The 26,068-nt window shown below is 44.7% G+C and overlaps 2 protein-coding genes across 6 annotated transcripts in view; one reads left to right on the top strand and one right to left on the bottom strand.

Moving 5' to 3' along the window:
* Nucleotides 1-26,068, bottom strand: part of IFT140 (intraflagellar transport 140) — a 281,216-nt gene that overhangs the window by 174,207 nt on the left and 80,941 nt on the right. Inside the window, exons 30-31 of one of the 3 annotated variants that reach the window (XM_081887922.1) lie at nucleotides 24,282-24,513; nucleotides 22,980-23,175 (exon numbers count right to left, since the gene is read on the bottom strand). The exons of 1 other annotated variant lie outside the window; for it this stretch is intronic. In XM_081887922.1, coding sequence (XP_081744048.1) covers nucleotides 24,310-24,513 — 204 coding nt within the window. In that variant the 3' untranslated portion in view covers nucleotides 22,980-23,175; nucleotides 24,282-24,309. Of the gene's footprint in view, nucleotides 1-22,979; nucleotides 24,514-26,068 lie in introns of those variants that run through there. One more of the 3 variants, XM_081887921.1, reaches the window with a different exon arrangement.
* On the top strand, nucleotides 497-24,045 carry TELO2 (telomere maintenance 2). Of its 3 annotated transcripts, none has more exons than XM_081887974.1 (21): nucleotides 497-855; nucleotides 1,766-2,112; nucleotides 3,821-4,098; nucleotides 5,675-5,743; nucleotides 7,189-7,336; nucleotides 8,217-8,319; nucleotides 8,872-8,940; nucleotides 10,064-10,205; nucleotides 10,928-11,064; nucleotides 11,832-11,920; nucleotides 12,507-12,614; nucleotides 12,730-12,818; nucleotides 14,565-14,656; nucleotides 15,163-15,279; nucleotides 15,582-15,653; nucleotides 15,947-16,117; nucleotides 17,351-17,442; nucleotides 18,401-18,500; nucleotides 19,751-19,815; nucleotides 20,753-20,868; nucleotides 23,105-24,045. In XM_081887974.1, exons 2-21 carry the CDS (start codon nucleotides 1,781-1,783, stop codon nucleotides 23,200-23,202), a joined length of 2,487 nt encoding a protein of 828 aa, XP_081744100.1. In that variant the 5' UTR covers nucleotides 497-855; nucleotides 1,766-1,780; the 3' UTR covers nucleotides 23,203-24,045. The 3 variants fall into 3 exon arrangements, with proteins under 3 accessions (XP_081744100.1, XP_081744101.1, XP_081744102.1); XM_081887975.1 differs by lacking the exon at nucleotides 497-855 and adding an exon at nucleotides 882-1,025; XM_081887976.1 differs by lacking the exon at nucleotides 497-855 and adding an exon at nucleotides 1,222-1,299.

Here is a 26,068-nt window from a genome sequence, read left to right as displayed (position 1 = left end):
TTCAAAGATGAGCTAAATATTCCACTGATTAATTACTTAAAATAATAATAAAAATGCAACTGGCAAGGCCACTTTGCAAGAGCCAGATTAGGGGCTGGTGCTCAGAACAGTCAGCAGGTCTTGGGACAGATTTCATGGTTGGAGGTAGTGGTTAAGAGTATTGGATTGGGTAGGATCTCAGGGAGCAAGATTCACTTTCCTGTTCAGCCAACTCAATAACCTACCTCACAGGATTGTTGTGAGAATAAAACCGGGGAAGGGGACGAACATACATCCCAACCTCCAAAATCCTTGGATAAAGAATGGTGTATGAATACAATAAATAAATAAAATTCAACCCAACAGTGAAACCAGATTCGGGATGTAACACACCACCCAGAGTCTCAAAAACAGACCCTCTTCCATGCTCTGGGACTAGAGAAACTTTATCTTTACTGTCTCTTTAAGAAGAAGGGCGGAAGAGAAAGGGGCCGGACCGGGAGAGCGCGAGAGCTGCGAAGGGTCGCAAGAAAGATCAGCAGATTCGACAGGCTCTGCTCGAAGCGGCCGCACATAAGACAGGAGCGTCGAATCGGCTGCTGCTGTTTTTAGACCAACGTATTACCCGGAGTGTTGAGGACGGACCGTAGAGAAAAGGCAGCGCAACATACAGATATAAACTTCCGGTAAAAAGCGACGCCGCTGGTGGTTCCGCTGCAATTAGGCGCCATAGAGAGCGCGAAGCAAAACTAGAATGACACGCACACACACACGAACTTCCGGTTGAGGTTCACCGGCTTGATTGGGTTTCCGGTCCACATGCCTGGAGAGTGTCTTGGGGGGTCGCTGTTAGCCGTGGCATCATTTCTGCCCTTGGTGAGGCCGCGCGGGTGTGTGTGTGAACTTCTAAAGGCGGGAAGCGAGGGGCTGAGGCGTTTCTCCCTCACGCCGGGCAGTCCTGTTCTACACATCAGCGTGGGGATTAAGTCCCACTGAATTCAGTGAGCCTTACTTCCGAGTAGACGTGTCTTGGGTTCCGCGTTACGGTAATTTCCAGAGCAACAGCCGTGTTAGTCTTTTGCAGCAGCAAAAAGCAAAAGCAAAGCCCAGCGAAGAAATCTTGTGGCTCCTTAAATACTTAACGCGTTTACAGTATTTTGGATTAAGCTTTTTGTGGTCGGCAGCCCATTTCGTGAGGGGCTTTCTGAGGTTGTGCTATAATAAATTTGTTATGTCTTTAAGGTGCCAGAAGACTCATTGTTGCGGTGCTAAACCACTGCGTGTCTCCTCAGAACTGAGTTCACTGGGGCTTACTCCTAGGTAAGCAGATAGAGGATTGCAGGCTTAGTCTGAAGTTTCCCTTAGCCCACACAATACCTACACAGATGGGAGCATCCTGAAGTTTTGTACTTGCATGTTTATTTAGGTTTTTAAAATCTCCGCTCCCACAAGGAGGTCAGGATGTTGGTGGTTCTTATTACTTACTATATTTATATCCCACGTTTTCCACCAAGTAACTCAAGGGTACTAAGTCAGACCATTTGTCCATCTGGCTCAGTATTGTCTACTGATGGGCAACAACTGTCCACTGTTTCAGACTTTGAGTCTGTACTAGCCCTACTTGGAGATTCTGGGGATCGAATCTGGGACCTTCCACATACAGTGCAGAAGTTGTACCCCTGAGCCATGACCTTTTCCACTTCTTCTGTTCAGGGGATAATAATTACCAGCTCTACTTTCTCAAACCTTGGTGGTATTACTTATCAACTTCCTTGTTGTTTTCCAGAAGTGACCAGGATAAATGGATTCTGACTTGCTTCAAGTTCGCCATATAGTACAAGAAGCAATTGGCACCCTATCTGTTTCCAGAGATGGAGCCCAGATCTGTGAGACTTTACGGACAATTAAGAGCTACCTTGGTGGAACTGAAAATCCACCCTCCATGAAAGAGAAAGAAGAATTTACTCGTAATCATTTTACTACCTTTCTGCAGTGTCTTATCAGTAACCTGAGTCTTGATTGGCTGGAGCAGTTCCAATCAGATGAAGATAAGGAGTTATGGGATTGCTTTTTCTTGGAAGGACCAGCAGACCAAACTTTTATGGTTCTTTTGGACACCATCATTTCTACAGCGTAAGCATGGCTACTGTGCTGTGATCTCTAATTCTAAAACTGTTTTGTTTTTAGGATGCTCTCAATTTAGAGGCCTGAATCCCAAGAGCCCAGTGCTAAAAGCACTTTTGCACATACAGGGAGACTGCTGATTTTTATTTCTGACAGCTGTCTCGCGCTATATCAGATGCCACTCAACATTTCATAGCAGCTTTTTGGAGTAGGGTGGAATGTTTGAGCTGCAGTGGGAAGGAGGATCCCAAAAAGTCAAAATGCATATGCAAAGGTGTGTGTGTGTGTTTTTTTTTTAAATCCCACTTGTAGGCTCAGTTCAGATGTGATTGGAAAATCCATTATTTGGTGCTGTGTAAGTTGGCATGTAATAAGCTTTGTGCTCATGCACTGTGTCTTCTCCCTCCTAGTTTGAGTCTGTTTGCCCATCTTAGGTTTCAAGGCAACTACAAACTGTAGTTTCTGAGTTTGGATGTAAGGGCTAACTAGTTTGCCACAAGCCATAGATGGAAGGCAATGCCAAGGGGCTGAGGGTGTGCCTAATCATTCAGCCATGGTTTGGCATAACATCTGAACTGAGTCATTAGCTGCATTCAGGCATAACTCTAGTATGGTTTTGCATCATGAGAAAGAGCATGGCTAATTCTTGGTCTTGTGTGCCCTCCTCTTCAGCATTCATGAGAAGATTGAAAGCTTCTCCTTTCCCTTTAAAACTAATCGCAGATCCCTGTATGTTCTAACTTAAGAACTGAGGTTTCTCTAACTGTGGTTACTTAAAACAAACAAGATTAAAAACAATGTTTTTAAACTAGCTGCTGTTAGTGCAAACCATAGTTCACATGTTTAGAAGTAACAGGTGATTGTGGTTAATTCAAAAAACAAAAGCAAAGGCTTTTGATCTTCTCATACATGCCAAGAAGTAGTGAAGAGGAGAAAGAGCATGATCCCAAGACTCATTTTCCTAATATTGAACTGTAGTTTAGTGTTATTTCTGAACCTGGTAATTGTTTCAATATACAGTACTGCATGGATAGAACCCAAATATTCTTTTATTTTACCTCTCACTTTGCAAAAGTTGCTACCATGATTGATCATAGTTTTATACCACGAATACAATTTCTACACCACAAAAAGTTTAAAATTCCCCTTTAGAAAACAATGTAAACTTGACTATTTTGCCTAATTCACACATTCTTAGGTGCAGTATTTTGGGCTTCACAGAATTTTGAATCCCTTAGTAAGGGTTATCATCCTGAGGTTCAAAGAAAGGAGATGTGTGGTTGCAGGAGTTATACAAGAGTTATGGGGTAAGTGTGTGGAAATAATTGTGGTGTGGATATGTTAGAGGAAGACTGAACTGCCTTTGGTCAAGGATGCTATAATTCTTTCCTGTAGTTGTGTTAGATGTTCTTTAAAATTCCTTCCAGTTCTAAAGGTGGTAGCTAACAGAAATTGATGTTCCTTAGTTGATTTCAATGGATGTGCTTTGATTATAACTAATGTTGGAAACACCCTAAAATTCTATGATTCTAGAACAGCTTGATGGACATCTGTGAGTCCTCAATAAGCATTGTTTATACATTTTCAAGTCTTTGCCCACAACCAGGAATCATAGAAAAGTGTGGTTTAAAAAACAACCACCAGAATTGCAGGTGATGATGAATTGCTTTTTCCTTATGAATTGAAAATAAAGGCAGAAAAATACCTTTCCATGCAGGCCCAGTTTCCGTCTGAATAAAGTCGTCGATGTGCTGGAGCAGTTCCTGCAGAGAGCTGGACTGTCTGCTCTGATGTGGGAAGTCTGCAAACAACAAACACAAGCTGGCCCTTCAGTGCTTCAGGAGGCCATCCTCAATAAGGTGGCCTGTCTCCCTGATCACCTAGGCAACAAGCTCCAGGGAGAAAACCGGCCTGTCTTCTTCCCCCAAAGCTATTTCCCGCTGCTTGGTGTGGAGATGGTCCAGGTGCTGGAGAGGATCTCTGATTCACTGCGAGGTGAGATTTCACAGGCTCATCATCTACTTCTGCTGCTGCTGTTGCACTGACAGGTCATGGCTAAGAATAACAAGTATTTAAAACCAGTTCTGAAATTAGGGGAGGGCAGAGGGAAGGGAAGAGGACCCTTAATGAAATCTGCAAGACTTGCCCCTGCTTCCTCCCAAGTTTAGCCAAACGACAGGCTTCCCCACAACCTTTTGGAAACAATAGCTAAGGAGGTGTCAGAAAATATAAAGGGGCCAGACTTTGCCTCTTGTCTTCCAAATAAAGCAGTTAACACAGGTGGAAACTGGATGGCTGGTCTCAACCAAACCAAGCAATGCATAGCTGAAGACCAGATTGCTGTCCTCTGCCAGGTACATAGTTACAGAAACGGGAAGGATCCTAGCTAATGACCGTTGAGTAGAGGTAGAGGACCAAATCATGTCCTCCCTTAGTCTTTTAAAATGGAAGCAAAAGGAACCCAACACAAAAGTTAGGGTGGAGGAAGCCTCTCCCCATTTGACTGCCTGTAATTTGAGCACTAGACAAAACAATAACTTTGAACCTACATTGGTATAGTAGGAATATTCAAATACTTTTGAGGTTTTTGTTTTTTTAAGAATTGTTTGTTGTGGATAATTTTTTGTCTAGATGCTGCTTGATGAAGAGCTCTGTGAAGACCAAACTTACAAACTGAACTTGGTCCAATAAACTATATTTGTATTTCTTGGTGCCAACACTGTGATCACAGCTATCAAACTATATTGTTACTTAAAATAATAATCTGACACCCGTATATCTTTAGGTGCATGTGAATAATTAAAGGTAGAAGGGTGTGGGTGTGTGTGGGTGTGGGTGTGGGTGTGTGCAGTCTAACCAAAATAAAGCACATTTAAATCCCATTGTTGTCAGTTTGAGTCTTAGGCCTGGATAATTCAAAACTTTTTTTTGCAGGTATACAGTAGTTTATTGATTTATATTGTGCCAGTGATGCAGATGATGCTTTGCATCTATCTCTGGGTACACTGACCAGCCATGGCTCTCTGGAGTTTTTGATGAGGAACTTTTCCCGCACCCCTGGAGGGGGTGGGCCTTAGTGGTTTGCTGTGTAATCAGCTGGGTCTGTGGTCATTCATGATCTCACAGAAATGGCTTAGTTTTCCTAGCCTTGAAAGGAAGGCCAACCTGTTTTGTGCAGAGCTGGCTTCTCTCAAACCTCATAACGAGGCTTTCATTGAGTAGTGAGTTTCATTCTTCTTAAAGGACTTTGTCATCCTCACTTGCATGGACCCTCTTTTCATTCTTCATGTTTAGCTCACTAACAGTTTGTTCTGGGTGTAAGCTTTATCTGAAGAAGTGTGCATGCACACGAAAGCTTATACCCAGAACAAACTTAGTTGGTCTCTAAGGTGCTACTGGACAATTTTTAATTTTTTTTATACATAGCTCCAGGTTATTGACTTCCCCTGAGGACTTCCACTTTTATGCCAGTGCTCTGTTCATCTTTGTGGAAGCTTTGCAGCTGGAGCTTCAGTCTCAGTTCTGTGATCTGACAGATTCATCGACTAATGTGGCTTTTCTTGTATTCCAGGTGGCTTGGATTGCTCAATCTCCTTTGTGTCCCAGGTGCTAGGGAAGGTATGCATGCATGGAAGACAAAGTGAGTGCTCTTTAAAGCTTGCAGTAAGCCATAGCTTCCTTTCAACATGTCTGCTTTCAAAGTTGCTTTCTCTCTGCTCTGTCACTCTGGTTGAATCAAACTGCAGCGATTGATTATCACTTGATGTCATGATGCTTCAAAGAACTCCTATGTAGGCTGGTTAGAGTGTTGCAGTTGGTAGTGTGGTTCATATGAACATTTGAAGCAGCTTTATGGTGAGTCAGACCATTGGTCGATCTAGCTCTGCCTAGCAATCTGTCACCAGCACTCCAAGGTCTCAGGCCGATTTCCCTCCCGCAGCCCTGTTACCTGAACTGAAGGTGCTGTGGATTGAACTTGGGACCTTATGAGTACAGAGCCTGTGCCCTACAACTGCTTTATGCACCGATTCCCCAAGCTTGGCATATCACAGGAGCTCATTTCACAAAAAACAGTCACGCTCATTCTGAAGATTTAAGTGTATGTGCATAATGAAGTGTAAGAAATTACACCTTATCGTAAAAGGTATTTAGCCTCTAGAGTTACAACTCTGTGAAGATTATTGTCTTATGAGGAGGCTGGAGTCTCTGGAACCTGGAAATTTAAGCAACTTGATAATAGTGTTAGTTAATAATAACAACAAATGATGATTTTTGGCCACTAAGGAGAGAATTCCAAGAGAGCTTTTAGCTTTTCCAGATAACTTGATTTACTGTTCCTGCTAACCTGCCCTCTTTTACCTGCACCCCACCCCATGGCTTGTGAAAAGCCATTGGGTGCTCTTGCACATTACAATAAACCACGTGAGGAAGAGACAAGGAAAAACAGCTGGAATACATAATCAAGTTACCTGGTAAAGATAAACCATGGTTTATTGTGGCGTGCATGAGCTGCAGTGAACCTTGGGTTCATGTGGTTCCTTCCCCCAGACTGGAGGTTAGCCACCTCTGCTATGATGAATTCTTAGAAACTGTCTAACCTATAAATGACCCGGACAGCCAGGCAGGTGGCCTGGAAGAGGAACTGGATGCTAGATAAACAGGGAGCATTGGTTTGATAACCAGTTTTTCTTTCGTATTCTATGTCGCTCTTTAAATGACTTGATCTCAACAGACATGTTGAACACTTAAGACTGAGCACTCCTTAAGAAAAGGCAGCTGTTACCCCTTTTTCAGCCACTAGGAGGCAGACTTTTAAAGAACAACGCAATGGAAGGAACATATAATACCATGGTTTACAGTGGCGAAGAACAATCTTATATGATGTGCGAAGGGCATTCTTATAAAAATGTTTTTGTAGCTCTCCTTCTTGAAGAACAGCAGGAAAGATCCCCCTCGTCCCACCACCCAAATTATCTTAACTACTGCCCTAAATAAATAAATAAATAAATAAGGAAGTAAAAAGGATGTTTGTTCTTCCCTTTCTGATTTCAAAGCAACTCCTTTTCCTCTTCTTTTGGGATGCAGAAGAAATCCTGAACGTGTTGGTGTCCCATCTGACGGATCGTACCCAGTCTGACTGTATCTGGCAGAGGATATGCTGGCGACTGGTGGAGAGTGTGCCGGATCGCTGGGTGGAACCTGTGGTCTGTGGCTTTGTTCAGGCAGCAGCAGGGTAAGCAGCCAAACCTCTGCGTGGAGCGATGGGCGCATGCCAGGCCTCCTTGTATCCTTGCAGCAGTTGAAAATGGTTCCCCCTGCACTACAAATTAGATTTCCTTTCAGCCTGCTCAGCTGTTGGAAGTTTGAAAAGGAGGAAGGCTTTTTTATTTTATTTTATTTTATTTATATGTATGTATGTATGTATGTATGTATGCCTCCTCATAAAACACAGCCCTTTGGGCAACTTACAATAAATGACTCTTTAAAACAAGCTGAATATAAGACCATTAAAATATAAACTGAAATAACTACAAGAAAAACACAGGTCATAGCATCTCCAAGATGTAAAACACAGACTTAAAAACTGGAGATAAACCTGGCAATATAAGTTGTTTAGGTGGCCTGGGTAACGAGAGAGGTCTCTACCTGGCACTGAAAAGTCCACAGGCAAGCCTTCCTGGGAAGGCAGTTCCATTACTAGGTGCCAGTACCAAAAAGGCCTTCTCTCTGGTGGTTGTCCATCTCTCTTTATTCAGTGGGAGCACCCCAATACAGCACCTGAAAAGAATCTTAAAAGTTTGGTTAGGCAGAGGCTGGTCTTTCAGACATATCTGATTTGAGCAGAGAGACATCTCTCTTGCTTTTATCTGCCCTTATAGGAGGGGATAATGCCTGGTGTGCTCTGGTCCATGGGGTCACGAAGAGTCGGACACAACTAAACGACTAAACAACATAGGAGGGGAACTTGAATATTGCACATCTTGGTTTGCCAATACATTCCAGACTTCTATTTGTGAATCATCTAGTCTTGTGATCCAGTTGCGATTTTAAAACAGCACCGATTAAGAAAAAAGACACTCGTGGTTGAAATGTTGCTTTGTCTGTATTGCTAGACCTGCCGTGCTGTCACGATTGTTGGGGAATTTGGTTGTCAAAAGCAAGAAGGCTCAATTTGTGATGACCCAGAAGATGCTGCTGCTTCAGTATAGCTATCCGGTGAGAGTCCTTGGATGTCATTAATCAGGAGGCAAGCATGTTTGTTGGGATGGCATTATATGCTGTGTCTAAGATGGGTGACCTGTGTTTTTACAAGTTGTGATGTTGCGGTGCTTGTGCTCTTGGACTTGCAAGTACAAGTTTCAGGGTGCCCCTTCTGAGGCAGGTTTGGGGAAACATAGGCCAGCAGCATCAGGAGGACATCACATTGGCTAACCCTGGTTTAAGGAAATAACCCTGCCATCCTGCTTTCTGACCGTAAATCTGTAAATTGCATTTACTGTTTTTCTTTTACAATATCAACACAATGCATATCGTAATGGTATACTGAGCATATTTGTAAATTTTACAATTACAACAAATTGGTCCACTGTGAACATTCATGGTCAAGCTCCTATTCCCATATAATGATCTGAATAGTAGGTCACCCGGTTTGGTTTATAGTTCATAGCTTACTGGAAGTTATTGAGAGAGTTTGTTCCTTTCTCAAAGGATCTGCTGTGATTTCCATTGTTTGTCATGCGTATGAGTTCTGTGGTTTCATTAATACAGACTATGGTGCTCCAGAACCTCCTTGGTTATCTAGCCCTGGACAACATGCGGCATCTCTTACTGATCAAGGTAAGCAGAGTGACGGTTAGCAAAATGTATTTCTATATATGTGTGAGAGAGATAACATGCAACTTGGTAGAGATCATAGGAGCACCTTCCCAGCCCTGTTATGTGTAATGTAATAAAAACACATCAGAACTAACTTAGAATGAAAGAAGAGTGACGTCCAGAGCCACTGATCTTGCCAGCCTGTATTTCACTCCTTTTCAGTGTGCTAACAAATGAAAGGTTTAAAAGTGAGATAAATGGGTGGTCATTTCAGAGTGGCCTTTCTCTTGTCAGTGGATGAGATCTTTTCATAAGGTTGGCTCTCCCACTTGTCACAAGATGCTGAATATCCTGTGCGAGAGAGAGGATTTTCTAGTTCTGGGGAATATTAGATGTTGATGGAGCACCATTGCACTGAAACCAAGTTGGGTTCTCCATCCTCGCCTCTTCTGGTTTAGCTTGCTAGGGTGGGAAGAGGAGACGATAACCACTAACCAACTGAAAAAGTTGGTGGGATTGCAGATGCAGCCACGTGTTCCTTCCAGCAGATTGATGAGAATGTTGTGTTTTGGCTGCTCCATCTGGAGGCAGGGGGGTTGTAGCTGGGACTGTTGCAAAGAAGGAGACACACACACCCCTTTCTCCCAAGACATCCTGAGCCCAAGCAGCAAGCTCTGCACACACTGGCGGGACTGTCTCCCTGGAGCCCAACTGTTGAGAGGAGGCCTCAGATGGCAATTCAGCCCAGATATGCAGGGCAAAGCTTTCTTAGTAAAGCACAGGGCAGATGATCCCGAGACATTAAGAGTTACTGCCTTGACTAAGAGGTTCTGTACATCTTACTCCTCCTTGACGCTGCTGGTAATTGGGGAGTCTTTACACCCCCAAATTTTGCTTCTGGATAAAAAGGGGATGATGAGAGATCTTAACCAAGCCTTTAAGAGGCATAGGTCTGGCTCCAGCAGAAGACTCCCTCATACAAAGTGGAATTGGGTTCACTGGCACTTAATGTGAAGGTGCCTCCTCTGGTGAACGAAGGGAGTCGGTCACTGCTGGGTTATTATGCTAAGAGGCCCCAAAAGGAGGCTTGTGGGGACAGGGGCAGAATGACATGTTGAACCCAACACTCAGGTTTCTAACGCAGGTTTTGAAAGAGCTGCTGGAGACCTGGGGAAGCAGCACTGCTGTGAAGCACTCCCCTGTGGAGCAGCAGCTGTACATCAGCAAGGCCATTCTGATCTGCCTCTCTCATCTGAAAGAAGCAGAAATACTGAACGACAGACAAGGTAAGGGAGAGAGAAAAGGACCAAGGATTTTAATTTTGACCCATGGGCAGAAACATGCCTTTATCTGTGGATCATTGTGCAAATCAGCCAGTATGTACCATGGATCAGTACCCAGCTGGGCTCTCCTGTTAACATTAAGGACTCTTTTTTTAAAAAAAAAAAAGAGTGCAGGTTGTGGGGTTGTTTTGTGTGGCTTCTGTCTTGTAATGTATTGGTACAAGGTTCAAGAAAAGGTACCATATACATTGTTGAGTCTATGGAAAAGGAGAAAAGAAATGGATCTCATACTATTATGTTGCTTTGTATACTTCTTAAATATACAATGGAAATTCTTTATTTTTCTGTAAAAAGCCAAAAAAGACTAGCACATTTATTATGAGTCTGCCTCATTAGATACATCATTCTTCACAGTCCATAAAATCTTTGGAAGTAATACATTTTGTAGCTATTAAAATGTTTTGTTTCTGTTTTAACCTGTGTTTAGTTGGCTACTCCTTTGAGTAGTGTACCCCCACCGCTAAAAAAAGAAGAAAAGGAAAGGTCAGCACTGTCTTCTTCTGCTTGCATTGGGAAGCCATAGTAGATGGTTCAAAAGATGCCAAAATATATATTTGCCCCATTGTGGAAAGCACAACACCTGCTTATCAGGTTTTAAATGTGTCCGAGCTGGCTATTGTGCTTTTTGCTGAATTTTCCTGGTCGTCTTCTGCTTGTCCTTCCAGACCTACTCACAGTCATGATGGAAGGGATGAAGTGTCACCTGGACAGCAACTTGCCAAAGATCCGCCATATAGGGATGGTTGTGGCCGAGTGCGTCAGTGCCAGGGTAATGTCTGAAGGCCCCGCTCTGAAATTTCAGGTGAGACAGCCAAGTGAACTTTCTGCCGTGTTCGGTTGTGGCAGGGGAAAAATCCTTTAAATATGCTAGTGGAATATACCTTTGGTATTGTGTCCCAGCTTCTGCCATTTAAAATTGTTGTGTGTATATGTTTGTGTGTGTGACAGAGAGAATGGTTCTGTTTAAATATAATGGGAAATCAGGATTTCCCACCATGTGAACAAGTCTGTAGGAGCCTTTGCCTCTCAGGAGGAGAGCGCAAGCTTTTGCTTCTGCTTTTAGAAAGGCAACATCTCCTTGTTAGGTCCAAACTTGGGGGACTGGTTTGCAAGACTGTGGCTTCAGATCCTGGCTTTTTCCCCCTGAAACCACAGCTGAAACAAACCATGGTCTTTCAAATCTGGTTGTAATGGGCAACTGTGGATTGTTTCAAAAATGGAAGCAAAACCTTATGTCTCCTTGTGGCTGTACAAGAGGCCGGGAAGGTAAGTATGCAAGTGTGAGGCTTGTTCATTCATTTAGCAGGAAACTGTGGTTTCCTGTTATGTCTGAATCCAACCAACATTTAGTCGAGTCTGGCCTTGCTTTTAAGCCGGCACCTGTCTCTTGCTACAAACCTTGCGGGTCAACCTGTTTCAACCATTTTCTGAGGTGAAACAACAAGCGCCATCCCAAGAATGGACTTAGTAAATCAAATTACGTCTGCCACTTGCCTTTATGCAAGAGCCAACCTGTGTACTAGTCCCCTTATTCTATCTTAATGTTTTGCTTTGTTCTCAATGTGTTAGTATGAAGAAGATGATGAGATCAGAGATTTAAAGACCTTGCTGATTCAGAGGCCAGAGCAGATTCCTGACAGTGATTCCCAGAGCATTGGGTAAGTTACCTTTAGACTCCTTCAGCTTCAACTTGCACTGGCTGCTTTCTGTCATTGTTTCCTCTGCTGGAGACTTTGGCCTACTTAACACATTAAGCTAAACCATGCTCAAAACTAACCTGCGTTAATTTGTATGGTGCTAAAATACACTTTGTTGAATAAGCCAGGATTATAAACTGGTTTGATCTAACCTTGTTTCAACAAAGCATGGTTTAAGCTAACCACAGTTTGTCCCTTTCAAATGTAATCATAAACTGTGTTTGATTTAAAATAGGAAGCAGGTGTTCCCAGACTATGGCTATGCCAGAGGAGGGCGGTGGGTGGGGGAAGGAAAGAGCACACGAGCCGAGAAGCTCACTAAAACATGATGTAGCATTCTGTGCAAATGGGATCTTTTAGTCTACATAACAGTTTTCTTATTTCTTTGTAGAGTTTCAGGACATAACGTCTGACGTTTTTAGAACCCAGGCTAATTTGCAGCATGTTTACATAATAGTTATGTTTTCACCTGCTGTCTTTCCTATTATCAGCATAAGCAAGACTTTTCCCTCAGTTGGTAGGAACTGTTTTTTTTTTGCTACTGCAGGAACAGCAGACCAGCCATGACACCAGGCACCGTTCTGAAACCCAGTGTGAAACCACAGCCAAGTGCTTCTGAAGGACTGGACCAGGGGGATGACTCTGAGCTTGATAGGTATGTGGCAAAATGTTGTTGCCAAGCAAGAAGATAGATACAATGTAGGATCTTCGCACTGTGTGCATGAATCAAATCTCATTTGAGAAAGAATGTAAATTTGTTTCTTTTTCAGCGATGATGACCTCGTTCCGTATGACATGTCAGAGGACAAAGAACTGAAGAAGACCAAGGCTCCCACCTACATCCGAGACTGTATTGAAAGTAAGTGATTAGGGATAAGATGGTATGAAGTCCATAGCATTGTTCACATTACACACTAAACCATAGTTAGCATGACAAGAGCAAGTAAGAATGAGCCGCAGTGAGCCATGGGCCTTCAGACTTCCCCTTCCCCTCCTCTCATTTGACCAGGAGAAACCTTTGGAAGTGTTTGTTTCCACCATTGCTTAACTGCATTATCCAGACCAGCAAACTGTGACTGACACGAACTGGATAGTTTCAATCAAGCAAACATCAAACCATAGTTACTGAAGCTGGCTTGTTTAAACTAACCATAGTTAAAATTGACCACTGTTTCTGGTCTGTACAGCATAGCAAGCTGTGGTTAATCAAATACAGAAGCAAAAGCTTTGGAACTCCTTGGAGGAAGAGAGGAAATGTGCCATTGTTCAAGTTGTGCAAGCCTATGGTTTAGTGTGACATGTGAACTAGCTTTCTGGGATGTTTTGTTTGTTTCTATCCCACCTTTCATCCAAGAAACTGAGGACACCGCAGTGGGTCTCAACATGTGTTGTGTTTCCTGGTTGAAGTAAACATCCTGTGGCTTTTCTGTTGGGCTGACACATTCTCTGCCTTATTCAGAGCCTCCTGCACTTCTTTACTATCTTCTGTCTCCCAGACAGGCAAGTCAACATGGTGCCTAACTGATGGGGCTGGACTCCAATTCCCATCATCCCCTAACCATTGCTCATGGGGTGATGGGTGTTGGAGTCAAGCAAAATTTGGAAGGCACCTCATTGGCTACTTTTGTCCCAGACCTATCTATGAAAGACTGCCACAATGATTTGCAAACCCAAATCTTTCAGTTTAAAGCATATGATTGCATGAACTTTCTGCATAACATACCGTATTTTTCGCACCATAGGACACACCGGACAATAGGACGCACCTTGTTTTAGAGGGGGGAGAACAAGAAAAAAAAATCTCCCCCTCTCTGCCCAGCGCCCCTTTAGCGAAGCGGCAGGAGGCGCTGCACAGAGAGGGGGAGAATTTTGCCCCTCTTGTTTTCCCCCTCTAAAACAAGATGCCGCTTAAGGTGCGTTCAGTCGCCTTCAGGCGGCTACCTTGGAAGCCTGGAGAGCGAGAGGGGTTGGTGCGCACAGACCCCTCTCGCTCTCCAGGCTTCAGGTTCCTTTCGACCTGCTCTTTGGGGCTGGCGGGGGGAATCCCACCACCAGCCCCAAAGAGCAAGTCGGGGAGCAGCAGAAAGTCGTGCAGCAGAGAGGCTGCTGCCATAGTCACGCGTCACCTCTCCAGCTGCCATAGTCGCGCTGGAGAGGTGGCGCATGGCTAAAGAGGCTGCTGTCATAGCCGCGTGTCACCTCTCCAGCCGGGAGAGGGTAAGCGGGGCTTCTTTAGCCCCACACACGCTCTCCCGGCTGGAGAGGTGGTGCCGCGGCTAAAGAGGCTCCTGCCATAGCCACGTGTCACCTCTCCAGCCGGGAGAGGGTTGTGGGGGCTTCTTTAGCCCCACGCGCACTCTCCCGGCTGGAGAGGTGGCGCATGGCTAAAGAGGCTGCTGCAATAGCCGCGTGTCACCTCTCCAGCTGGGAGAGGGTCGCGGGGCTATGGCTTCTTTGCTCCATAGGACGCACACACATTTCCTCTTCATTTTTGAATGAAGTCCTATAGAGCGATAAATACGGTATATTCCTGGTACAGCATTAACTTGATTGGAGAACTGGGAAGTCAGATGCAAGCTTCCTTCTCGTCTTTTCTTTATCTCAGTCCTGACTGGTCCCGAAGATCCAGACAAGTATGAAGCCACAATGAGCACCCTGGAGACTTTGATCCGAAGGAACGTGGCAGCTGCACGAGAAGTAAATATGAACTGTGCCTCTCAGTTTGATCTTGATTCGGCTTTAGAAATAACCAATGAGAATTTGTTGGGGCTCAGGGGCTTGTCCTTGACGAGTGTGAAATACAGGAGGGTGGTCCCTTTGCCACTGGAAGGCAATGACAGTTCTCTGTAGTTCTGGTGGCAGCAGTTGACTTCTTTGCTGTCCAAGGCAAAATAGCATATTTGGGGTGTGAGGAGGGGAGGCGCAGTTAGGACTTTAGATGATCTGCAGTTGCTCTGCACATATGTTGAAGCTCCTTGGCAGGATGATCAATCTAGGCAACCTTGGAGATCTCTTGAACACCCAACTTACGGTGTCATGGTGGCAGCAGGAGAGGGGGACTGTGATCTCCTCCTTGGCCCCTGTAAACTTTTTATTACACTCGATGAGACCAGCTGACTCTCAACCTGCCTGAAAAATCAAGCCTCTTGAATGGCTGAGACTTCAAAACACACACACATACACTCTTTGGTATTTTTGTGCAGGTGAGCGTGGAACTGGCAAAGGTCCTGCTGCATCTAGATGAGAAGAGCTACATAGAAGGCTTCGTGGGGCTTCGTCAAGGCGCTCTGGTGGCCATCGCTGTCACAGACCCAATACCAGTGAGTCCTTGTGCTGTCTTTGGACTGCAGGGGCTGAGGATCTGTAGCTGGCCTTTCTTAGCCAGGTTTGGAGTGGGCCATTTGAGAAGCTAGCTAAGGGGCTGGTAAGACAAGATTGGTAAGGTTGCACTAGTTGGACAGGGAAAGCATCTTGCTAGGAAGGAGCAGGAAAGCCATGGGCAGAAGCACTGGAATATAGCGGTCTGTTCTTCTGCCCCTAGCTTGCCAGATTGATGGGGCTGTTTGTAAGACTAAGGAGCCACAGAACACCTCTAAACTCACCTTTGTTTTCTGTTGCCTAGGTGGCCAAGTTTCTGACCTCTGAGTTCTACTCCCTGAACTATAGTCTCCGCCAGCGCATGGACATCCTGGATGTAAGTGGCCCTTTTCCAGTATATTATAAGCAAGCCTTGCCAGAGGTAGTGTTGCATTGTAGCTAAGAGACTGAGTTACCTGTCGGAAGCTCCCCAGTTCACCCCTCACCTCTGCCATGAAGTTGTGTATATGTGAAGTTCTGACTCCCGCATCCCTTATTTTGCTATTGTAAATGGTTTCTTGTAGTTGGGACGATGCTCTGTGTTTTATATTTGCTGTCCTCGTGAAGTGAGTGGAATGCACTGCACCTCCAGGCTAGAAGTGCCTGACAGCTTCTTGTCTATTCACTCAGGTGCTGGCCAGAGCAGCCCAGGAACTCTCTCAACCCTTTTCTCCTAAAGCAAAGCAGCTTCCTAGTCTGAAACAGCCCAGCATCCAGATCCTGTCTAGCAACAGCTCTTCACCAGACTGGCAAAAAGTTGTGGATGAAAGGATCCGAAGCAAGACCAGAAGGTTTGCAAAGGTGAAGCCAGGAAATGCAAAACTGCCTTGAGCTGCAGCAGGGGCACATCAGTGCAGACAGACAAGCTGGTCTTGTATTCAAGGGCTTAAGGGTCTCCCACTCTATCCAAGAAATATGCTTTTCTGTTTAGTTCAGGCTCCCCAAACTTCTGGTAATGGGAGGGGCCATACATTCACCTACCCCACGTGGAGAGGAATTCTCTCTTTGTTCTGAAGGCCTTCATAGAAACTTCCTTTCTTAAGCCCAGGAGAGACAACAGCCCATGTTATTAGGGTCTTGTTTGGTTGGCTCTCCTCAGCTTTCCACGCCCACCCTCCATGTCTATAAATTATAGACCTGTCCTTGATCTCTCATGATAGAGCTACATTGGTGGAAGCACCTTGAGAGCTCTATCCCTGATGTGGTCAAAGTAACAATTAACAAATTAACAATTATATTAACTCCTTCTATACCACTACTCCAGCATGGAGATTGTTTGCCTTAAAGAACTAGTCAACACAGCTATGAAATGCTTAGCATACTTTTTATTTCAAAGCACACCTTGTTCCAGCAAAAGAAAAGCTATAGCATATTCTTATTTTCATCCTGGGATGGGCCTCCTGCCTCTGATGGTCATCTCAAGGAAGCACAACCTTTCAGTCCTATCTCCCGTCTTTTATTGCCTCCATATTTCCCTGCCACGGATCTGTGCCATAGAAGGTGATGCAGTACAATCAGATTCCACGATTGGGTCCTGCCCTCCACCACCAAACATCACCCCCCCCCCGACATCACTTGCTTTTGAGTTAAGCTGATACCACCTGAAATTCAGAAATAGATGTACTTTCCCTGTCTGTGACTGAACTTGGTCATAAGATGTTGCACTGCTAACCACAAAGGTGCTTAAGCATTTCAAAAGAAACTTCCCTTTTCTTACTTACGGGCAAATGGCAACACATTTCATGTTTCAGACACCAGTGCCCTTTAAAACTGATGCTAAGCTGATTAACTATGTTTCCAAGTAATCAAAGCATTACCGTGGATCTGGATTGGCAAGTCTGAAATTCATAGAATCATAGAATTGAAAGGGACCCTGAGAGTCCTACAACGATCCCTCACAAGGAAAACAGATTGGTCTGTTTAAGGGGGGGTGGAACAAAATATTGCGTTCATGAAGCCTCTTCTGGGGTCTTCGTCAAGTCTCACTTGCTAGTGACGGTTCTCCTGCCTGACCTTTCACTTTGTTTGGAACAGGGCCAGTCCCAAGCAAAGCCACCATCTGCCCCCAACAGATTTGGTCCAGTTGCTGGTCATTTCTTTTTCCCACTTCTTCGGAACTTTGACAGGTGAGACCATTTGCATTTTCATGTCCCTAGGGCTGGGTTGTGTTATCAGAGGCGTGCATGGAATATATTTTGAATATCTCCTGCAACAGCACCCATTATATTCATGGCTGAAATTTAATCATTGCAGAAAAAGTAAGCTAGCAATCAACCAGGTGTGTGATTCAGGTTTGGTAGGTGCTGGGCTGTGTGTCTGTATTCCATGTTAATAAATGCACCAGGCATTTATATTTGAACAAACAAGTAGTTTAATTTAAACAGAGTACATGACTTTTTCTGTCTTTTTATTTTGCCACTCCCAACAGCTCCAAGAGCCAGAACAGTCCAAACTCTTTAAAAAGACTAAACTGTAGTTCACCTTTTCATTTGCAGGAGTGCTGTAGCAAAAATGTCCAAAGGGTGCCTTTGCACCCAGGCCCTTGGCTCCTTTTGGAATTGCTGCATGTCTGTTCTTGCTCAGCTTCTGAAAAAGAAGGCTCTGTCTTGGCTCCTGGAATTCGGTTCTCTTTAGCAATAGCAGAGGGTGCCTGATGGAGAACAACTGTTCTCAGCTTTTTGTAAACAGCAATTATGATAGGAGTTGGGAGCTGCAGTTAAAGAGCAAGGCTTGCTGCTGCTTCTCCTTCTCTTTCATAATAATAATAATAATAATATTTTAACAAATAGAACAAATTGCTGTCCCAGGAAAATGCGTATATCAGGTGTCAGAAGTGTGTCTTCACACAAAGGAAACCGATGAAGGTTCTATATATACACCTGGGGGGGGGGGAGAATTCCCCAACCTAGGAGCTGCCACAGGGAGCGCCCTCTCCCACCTGGGCCAACTCCCTTCCCAAAACTTCTGAGGGCAGTGGAACTACCAAGAGGCTCCCTTTGCTGATCTTAAAACCTAAGGGGGGGTTGCAGGGAAGGAGACCATCTTTCAGAGCCAGTTAGAACATTCTCCCTCTCTGCTTTCCAGGCCACTGACCACCTTTGACCTTTTGGGAGATGATCACCTGGTTTTGGCCCGGCTGACACACACCCTGGCAATTCTGATGTACTTCGCTGTCAACACTGTGGTGAGGATACTAGATAGGCCCTTCCAAAGTACCTGAGAAGTACACAGTTGCCGGTGTTTGGCTTTTGGCATGCTGTGGCATCCCATCTTTTGCCAAAGGGAGCCAGTGAACACTTGCTTTGGCGGACAGGATGTGAGGGCGTGAAGGATCTACACATGGTGTATGCAGGGAGTTTTTGAAACTGCGTGGTCTGATTCTGGCTCTGAATTAGCAAAGACCCTTTGGTTTCAGGCAGAAGAAGCTGCTCACCTTTCCACGCTGCACTCTGTAGCTACCACTGGCTCTGGGACTTTGCTTCCCTCTGCCCCTCTAAAATCAGGGTGGGAAAGCTGTGGCCTTCCAGAGGTTGCTGGACTATAGCTTCCATCTTCCCCGACCACTGGCCATGCTTGCTGGGGCTGGGAGCATCTGGAGGGCCACAGGGTCCCTGCCCCAACTCCAAAAGCCAGGTGCTCTCAGGATTCTGCATAAACTGCTTGGTTTCAGCACTGCAGCAATAAACCAGCAGACCTAGCGAATGCAGGTGGGTGGAATGTCCACTCTCAACACAGCTCTCAGTCACTGTTGCCTTCCCACTCTTCAAGCACTAACATACCCGATGGCCTCCCAAGACTGAGTCCTTTATCTTTGATTGGGTCACTTGTAATTTAAAAAATAAATAAATCCAGATTCCTTGGCCTTGGAAGCAACTCCAACAATGCGTTCAATAGGGAGATATAAATACGTAACCCACAAAATAAAATAAAAAAACACAATTTGACAGTTTATTTAAATTTCAAATGTGAAGCTCAGTTTTTAAAATGTATGTCAATATTTCTTAAACCAGTGCATGCCGAGTTTCCCCCACTATGTATCACCTGCAGGATGTGGCGATTCCCCTGCCTCCGCCCCCAGGTACGAAGCAGTAGTGCCTTCAACTGTGGATGAGCCACTGTTTCCATTCCTGGTCTCTTAATGTTTGAATCCAGGGCAGACTTTCTGAGGGAGAGTGGAGGATCTCAAGCAATAGCCAGCAGTACCGTTAACAGATGGCAAATTGTCACTGCTTTTCCGTACAATTCTATACCTGCCTACAAAGGAGCAAGCCCCATTGAGTTTGGTGGGGCTTACTCCAAGGAAAGTGACTATGGGATTGCAGCCTTTGCTTACTATATCTTTACCATTTGGATTTTCTGCCTCTGAAAGCAAAATACCCAAAGCTAACCATGCAATGCCTCTTCCATGGATCCCGATTTGTGTGTCTCCTCCAGGTAGCATCTGCGATGGGGAAGGCACTGCTAGAGTTCGTCTGGACCCTGCGCTTCCATGCAGACACGTGAGTTCCTGTGAGCATCGTGGTGGCAGCGGGAAGGTCCCTCTGTACCCAAAGCCAGGGAACCCAATCAAGTGGGGAAGGAGTTTGTTCTCTTTGTCCCATTCTCGCACTTTGGGCCCCCCAGTAGTACCAAGATGCCAGAGCCAGGTGGGGAAGAGAAACGGCTACAAAAAGGGAAAGTCAGGTTGAGTAAAACTGAGGCTGAGAGAGCATTTCAAGTCACACTGCCCTCAAGTTCCTGAATGAGTCAGCCATTATCATAAGCAACACTTTCCAATGTCTGTACTTTGAATGTGAAACTGATGCAACCTCAGGCATGAATATGTCATTATTATTATTATTGTTATTTCATTAATATGCCCCCTATTTATTTATTTAAATAAATTTAAATAATTTGTTAGTTTCTTTTTCTTGCCCAAGGCAACTCCCAAGTAGGTTAAGTGTAGGTTAACTACAGTGACGATCTTGTAATGTTTATAAGTTCTGGGTTTTTAAACTATTTCGTATGGGTGTTAGTTCTTTTCCCCCTTTTTCTTCCCCACTTTTATGTCTTGTTTTTTCCCTGTGTACTCTCCCTCTCCCTCCACACACACAAAAAGAATAATTTTTAAAAACCCATGTGGATGCATTAAAACCAAGGAGGGGGGAGGGACATCCCACCCATACTCTAGGAAAGTAGCTTTAGCTACAGCTTTCTTAGTGTTGTTCTTTACACTCCAAATTCCAAATAGCAACTAGAAGATGTGAGTGGGACAGAAATCTCCTGAGTTCAGCTCTGGGTAACTCTCGGTGCAATTCAAGCAATTAAGTTTGGTGACTGCAGCAGAAAAATGAAGCTAGCAAAGCAGAAGGCGGTGTCAAGGCCACCAGCTATCAGTTGGGTAGGGATGAGATTCCTTCCTGCTGGCTTTCACAAGGGCACTCCTTTTCCCTGCAGATATGTGCGCCAAGGGCTTTTGTCATCTGTCTCTTCCACACTCCTGAGTGTCCCTGCTGAGTGCCTTCTGGAGGACATGACGGAGGAGCTTTTAGAGACCCAAGCCTGGCTGGCAGGTGAGAAATCACTGTGAGAGCAGGCCATTGGCAGAGGTTGTGTTGAGGTCAAACCTTCTCTCACTCTCTGATATTGGCGAGAGGCAGAGAAGCTACATCCCAGGCTGGAATTTCTCTGTCCTTTTCCCCGTGTGCCAGTTTGGTCATATGAATGGGTCTATCATCCTGAGGGGTGTATGGAAGTGGGGAATTCCACTGGGCCATTTTTCTCAGCACCCTGCCCCCCACAAGCAAAGGAGGATACAACCAGTCTCCAGTCAGGAGAGGGCAGTTGAGCGTCTCCTGCGTGCCCAGAAATGCAGCCTGACTCAGATTTCATTGCTGAAGGGGCGAGTTGCTAGGAATCAAGTGCCACATATCCTGGATAAGCTCAGAATCCTTCCCATTTCTGCCCTGGGTTGCTTTCCCTCGCCATTTGGATCCTGAGAGTGAGCTTCCCACGGGAGCTGGAGAGGATGTGACACCAACACAGCTAGTCTTTGATCCCTGGACTGGCTGCTAGAAATCTGTGCCCTTAAAAGGGAAAAGGGCTGCCATGGAGCCTAAAGATTCCCTCTTTTCCCATGCCATGGTATGTGTGGAGGAATAGGCTTTTGCTGTCCTCGAGCGTAGCCTGCTGAGCAATGAGTTGAGGCTAGCCTGAAGGGAGACGGGATGCACGGTCTTGGACTGATAACGCTCAGGAGGGCAACTGGACAGGTGGAGAAGAGTCTTCCTGGGCTGGTGCTAAAATCCCACATCCTCCTTCGCAGATGGAAAGTATTGTGCAATGTGAATAGGGTAGGATTTGCATATGCAGTCAAGGTGTGGAGGGCAAAGTCATCACATATATAAACATTCCCCAACCATGATGACTAGAAACTTTGGCCTTGTGGGTAACATGTTGCCTGGCTCATGAAGCGCTATAGGCATATGGAAAGGGAAGGCAAGAGCTAGTGGCTTAGAAAATTGTGATAGCAAAGAGGTTTTGACTTTTATTTCTTCTACTGGGCTAGCCATCTGCTTCCACGGTGCACACTCTCTCGTTAAATGAGCCTTTGTTACATTGGGGCAACTGCTGATGTTAATCATTTTAGACCGCAGGCTGCCCTTAGAACTGTGTTCCATTCTGTCATTTTATAAATAGAGGGGGGCTATCTGAGTGAGTCATGTACCCAGACTGACCTAGTGCTAGGCTTCAAGCGCTTAGCTTGTGCGCACAGGATTTCCTCCCACAGACTCGCCACTCTTTCAGGCTCCCCTCTGCTCTGACATCCTGATTTCCACTTTGCAAGACTGTTAGAAATATAGAGCTGTCAGCCACCCCCTCCCTCCCCCTGGTACAGTGCCTATTAGCTGCCTAGCAAGCAAAAATTCAGTAGCTGAAATTTATTCTGTCCTGGCATCTGTGTGTTGGGGGGAGGGAATGAATTGCCTGCTGCATTTCTCAATTCTTAATATATCTGCAGCTGTATAAGGTACAAAAACCTAGCCAGAACAAGACCGACAAGCCGAGTTGATGTGCCGTATAGCGCAGTGCTTAAGACAAGGAATGATGCAAGTGCCACACCAGATGCTAACTTTTCTGTATGATATGAGGACTATTTGTCCTTCACAGTACAAAGAAGTGCACACCTCGTTTCATAAAGTTGCCAGTTGATAAAAATGCAGCTGTACAAAGTGGCTTATTGTTGTTCATGCATTCTGCAGTTGGAAGCATACCTCTGAGTACGATGGCAGAAATTTATTTCACACAGAGATAGGTGCATGCCTGAAATGGCTTTGTGGAAGTCACCAGTTCACATAAAAGGTATGCAAAATGTGGATTTGTCAACTTGAGCTGGGTTTGTGTGGGAGTCAGGCTTTAAAATTGTCCTTTAAAACTGGTAAAGAATCTGAAATACTGAGCCAAAGTAGAGCACGTTCCAGTGTTCCCTCAGTTACTCAGTGTTAAAACTCCTCCAATCTTTACTTGGTCCTGTGGTCAAAGAAAACAGACAGCTGCTGCAACTTTATCTTGCCAGCACCTAGTGCTGAGATGTTTTGGTTACACGGGGTAACTGTAAAAAAGAAATGTTGCTAAATAAAGTTTGGTCTAAAATCAAACAAGCTGGATATTTGGAGAGCTGGGGTGGGGATAACTTCCTTTTATTGTTCCTTTACTGAAGCACACTTGACAGTTCAACTAATGCTTTACAGGGATTTCCTCGAGCCATTCTTTCCTCTCCTCTTGTCTGTCTTTTCCTATTTTCTGCAGATGTTGCAGAGAAGGACCCAGATGGTGACTGCAGAAGTTTGGCACTGCAGAATCTGCTACTGATGGAAAACCTGAAGAAAAAAACTCTTGAAACGTGAAGGAGGGCTTGATGATGGAGATGCCCTTTGCCTGCCCTCTGTTCAGCTGGTGGCTCAGAATCTGCCCTGTCTCTGCTTGGAGGAAAGGAAAGGAAGGAGGACACTGAGTTGTAAGCCATGGGCTTGGTAGCAGAGGGTAGTTGAGTATGCATTTGTTGTTGGTCTGTTGGTAGAGAGGTGTGCTGGTACTGCTGCTTTTCTGCAAACCCACACTTGTGTGTGCATAGTCTGACACTGTAGCCAGGACAGGAGCAAAGAGACTATTTACTCAGTGTTCTTGAACCAGGTTAATATGAGTATGTTGCAAAGGAAAGGATCTACGCCAGCTCCTAGAACCTGTGTGTTGTTCGTCTCATCTGAGCTCTGGATAGAGCATGGGCTCTTTTTGACTTTGGGTCCTTACTGGGTATCATGCATTAACTTCTGTTTGACTTTTGTGCATGACTACAGCAGGATTCTGTTGACTGATCAGGTCTGATAAAATGGCTTGAAAGTGCTGTTAACTCAGCCTAAGATGTTCACTATCAGAAGACTGGTGCACGGGTCATGTGGCTCATCTGCCAGGAGCAGATGAAGTCATTTCTCCTGGCACTATTTCACACACACTGCAAAAAGCGCACTCTCAACTTGCACTAGATGTGATCCAAGAGGAGAAGGGGGTGGGGTGAGGGAAAATGGAAGTCATGTTGGATGCTCTGTTTGATTACATCAGATTTTCAAACAATGTGTTATGAGGTCTGTTTTGGCCCAAACCTCTTGGTCTCTCATCTTTTCTGATATACAAAATTACTCAAGACATTTGTGTTTCCCAAAAATGTAATAAAAGTACTAAAATACCTGAAAGTGGGTTGAAAACAAAAATGGCTATCTTGAACTATACATATTTTTACCACTACTAACGTGCTAAGAGATGCACAAACCTCAACAATTGGGCAGTTCATTCCAACCGTAACATCTTGGAAAAAGCCAAGCATACAATATAGCTTAGAAACTGGCTTCCCACCAGTCTATTTACCCCTAATAAAATGAGGCAAGGCAATCCTTTGGCTCTCCTCCAACAGTGCAGGAATAGAAGTTACCATCTTACAGGGCCCAAGCTCAGACTGCTTAGGAAGCCTCTGCTTCATCAGCCACTTCGTCTTCCACCCCTTTCTCCTCCATGCTGTTGTGGCGAACCCTCTCTGGGGCAGTGTTTCGGCTCAGAGGAATGCCCAGCCCCCTGTGGACAGCCTCCACAGTCTGTTGGCTCACATAGTAATTGAGGTTTACGCAGGGAATCTTTTTCCGCAACTCTTCTAGGTACCGGTAGGCCTAGGGAGAACAAAAGTATGTCCTAGTCAAGGGTTGTTCTCACATGAACAGAATGGTAAAATGAACTAAAAAATCTACCTCCAGGTGACTGTGGCACTGACAAGCTATTTTAATCCGTTATCTGCTTATACTGGAACAGTGCAATCATAACCACAGATCTGAGTTGTCTTTGGGAAACCATATCCACAGGTTTTCAGCATTTGACTAAGGAGTTTTCTAATAGCTATAACCAACAGCAGAAGGGTTGTGAGATGCTGGTTTTCATTAGCTGTATGAGTGATTCCCAAGCCTCCATAATATCTAGAAATTGTATTCATGTTCATATAGCTAGAACCTGCTTTAAAGGGCTGGAAGCCAAGAGACAGACTTTTTAAAGATGTTACAGTGTATAGGTAGATGTTACAGAACTGTCAGCAATACTAGTTGGGAAACCTGGCATTAGTCGGCTAATAGTTGGTGGGATCTGCCTGCAGAACAGATTTGCTGCCAGGCAGTGTCTTTTTTTTGCTTGAATTCCATGTGACTAGAGAGCACCTGGCTGTTCCAGAGCAGCAGTTCCTTTTGCCCACAGCCAGTAATTCTGCCTTCCCTATTTTACACTAGGTCATGTTGACACTTCCTGCTCTTAGCAAATGAATCATTGCATCTCCAGATGGTTCAACACAATTGTTTCCTCTGCTTGTCTGTGGCTCCCCCCTTCCTCCCTGCACACCAGGTGTTGGTAAGAGCAAAGAAAGATCCCCTGATGATAATGTTTATAAATTGAATGAATGAATAAATTTATTACGGTCATAGACCAGAAAAAACATAAAAAACAACAATAGTTTACAAAGGGAATAATGGTGTCAATTAAAAATTGTAAAATTATACATAAAAGCAATACACATATGCACACACACCCACACACACACACATATATACACATATATGCACTACAGTATATGTATAGACTTAAAAAATGGGGGGGCTTGTCCAGGGGTCAAGTCTTTTACTTTTTTACAGCTAATGCCCTCCGCTTGATCGCAGCCGCAGAAAATTTGGCCACTTTCAGTGTTACTTCTGGGTTTTTATCTCCTAGTAGGATTTTCAGCCGCTGAGATTCAGATCGACCTGGAAATTTCTGAACGATAGGGGAGATAAACAGTGACCTAATATCCCCGTAAAGGTCGCAGTGTAACAACACATGTGAAGCCGTTTCCACCTCTTTCAGACCACATGGGCAAACTCGTTCAGCATAGGGTGTGCCCTCGTATCTGCCCTTTAGTAAGGCAGATGGCAGTACATCAAATCTGGTAAGGGTAAACGCCCGCCTGTATTTTGCGATTTGTAGATCCAGCAAATATGGTGTTAGATTAAACCCTTTTCCATAATCTTGGATAGCTGGATATTTATCTATCTTGCTCATATGGTCCTGAAGCTCTACATCTCCTATTCGCTGGCTCACCATCCTTTTAGCCTTTTCAAAACCTGAGGCTATAAGTTCTTGTGGGGAAAGCCCCAGGCCCTTCAATTTTTCATAAAGCGACAATCTCCATTTAGACTGGAACGGGTCTAG

This window comes from Podarcis melisellensis, assembly GCF_964234715.1.
Source record: "Podarcis melisellensis genome assembly, chromosome: 14".
NCBI lineage: Eukaryota > Metazoa > Chordata > Lepidosauria > Squamata > Lacertidae > Podarcis > Podarcis melisellensis.
This window is presented reverse-complemented; position numbering and strand designations above follow the sequence as displayed.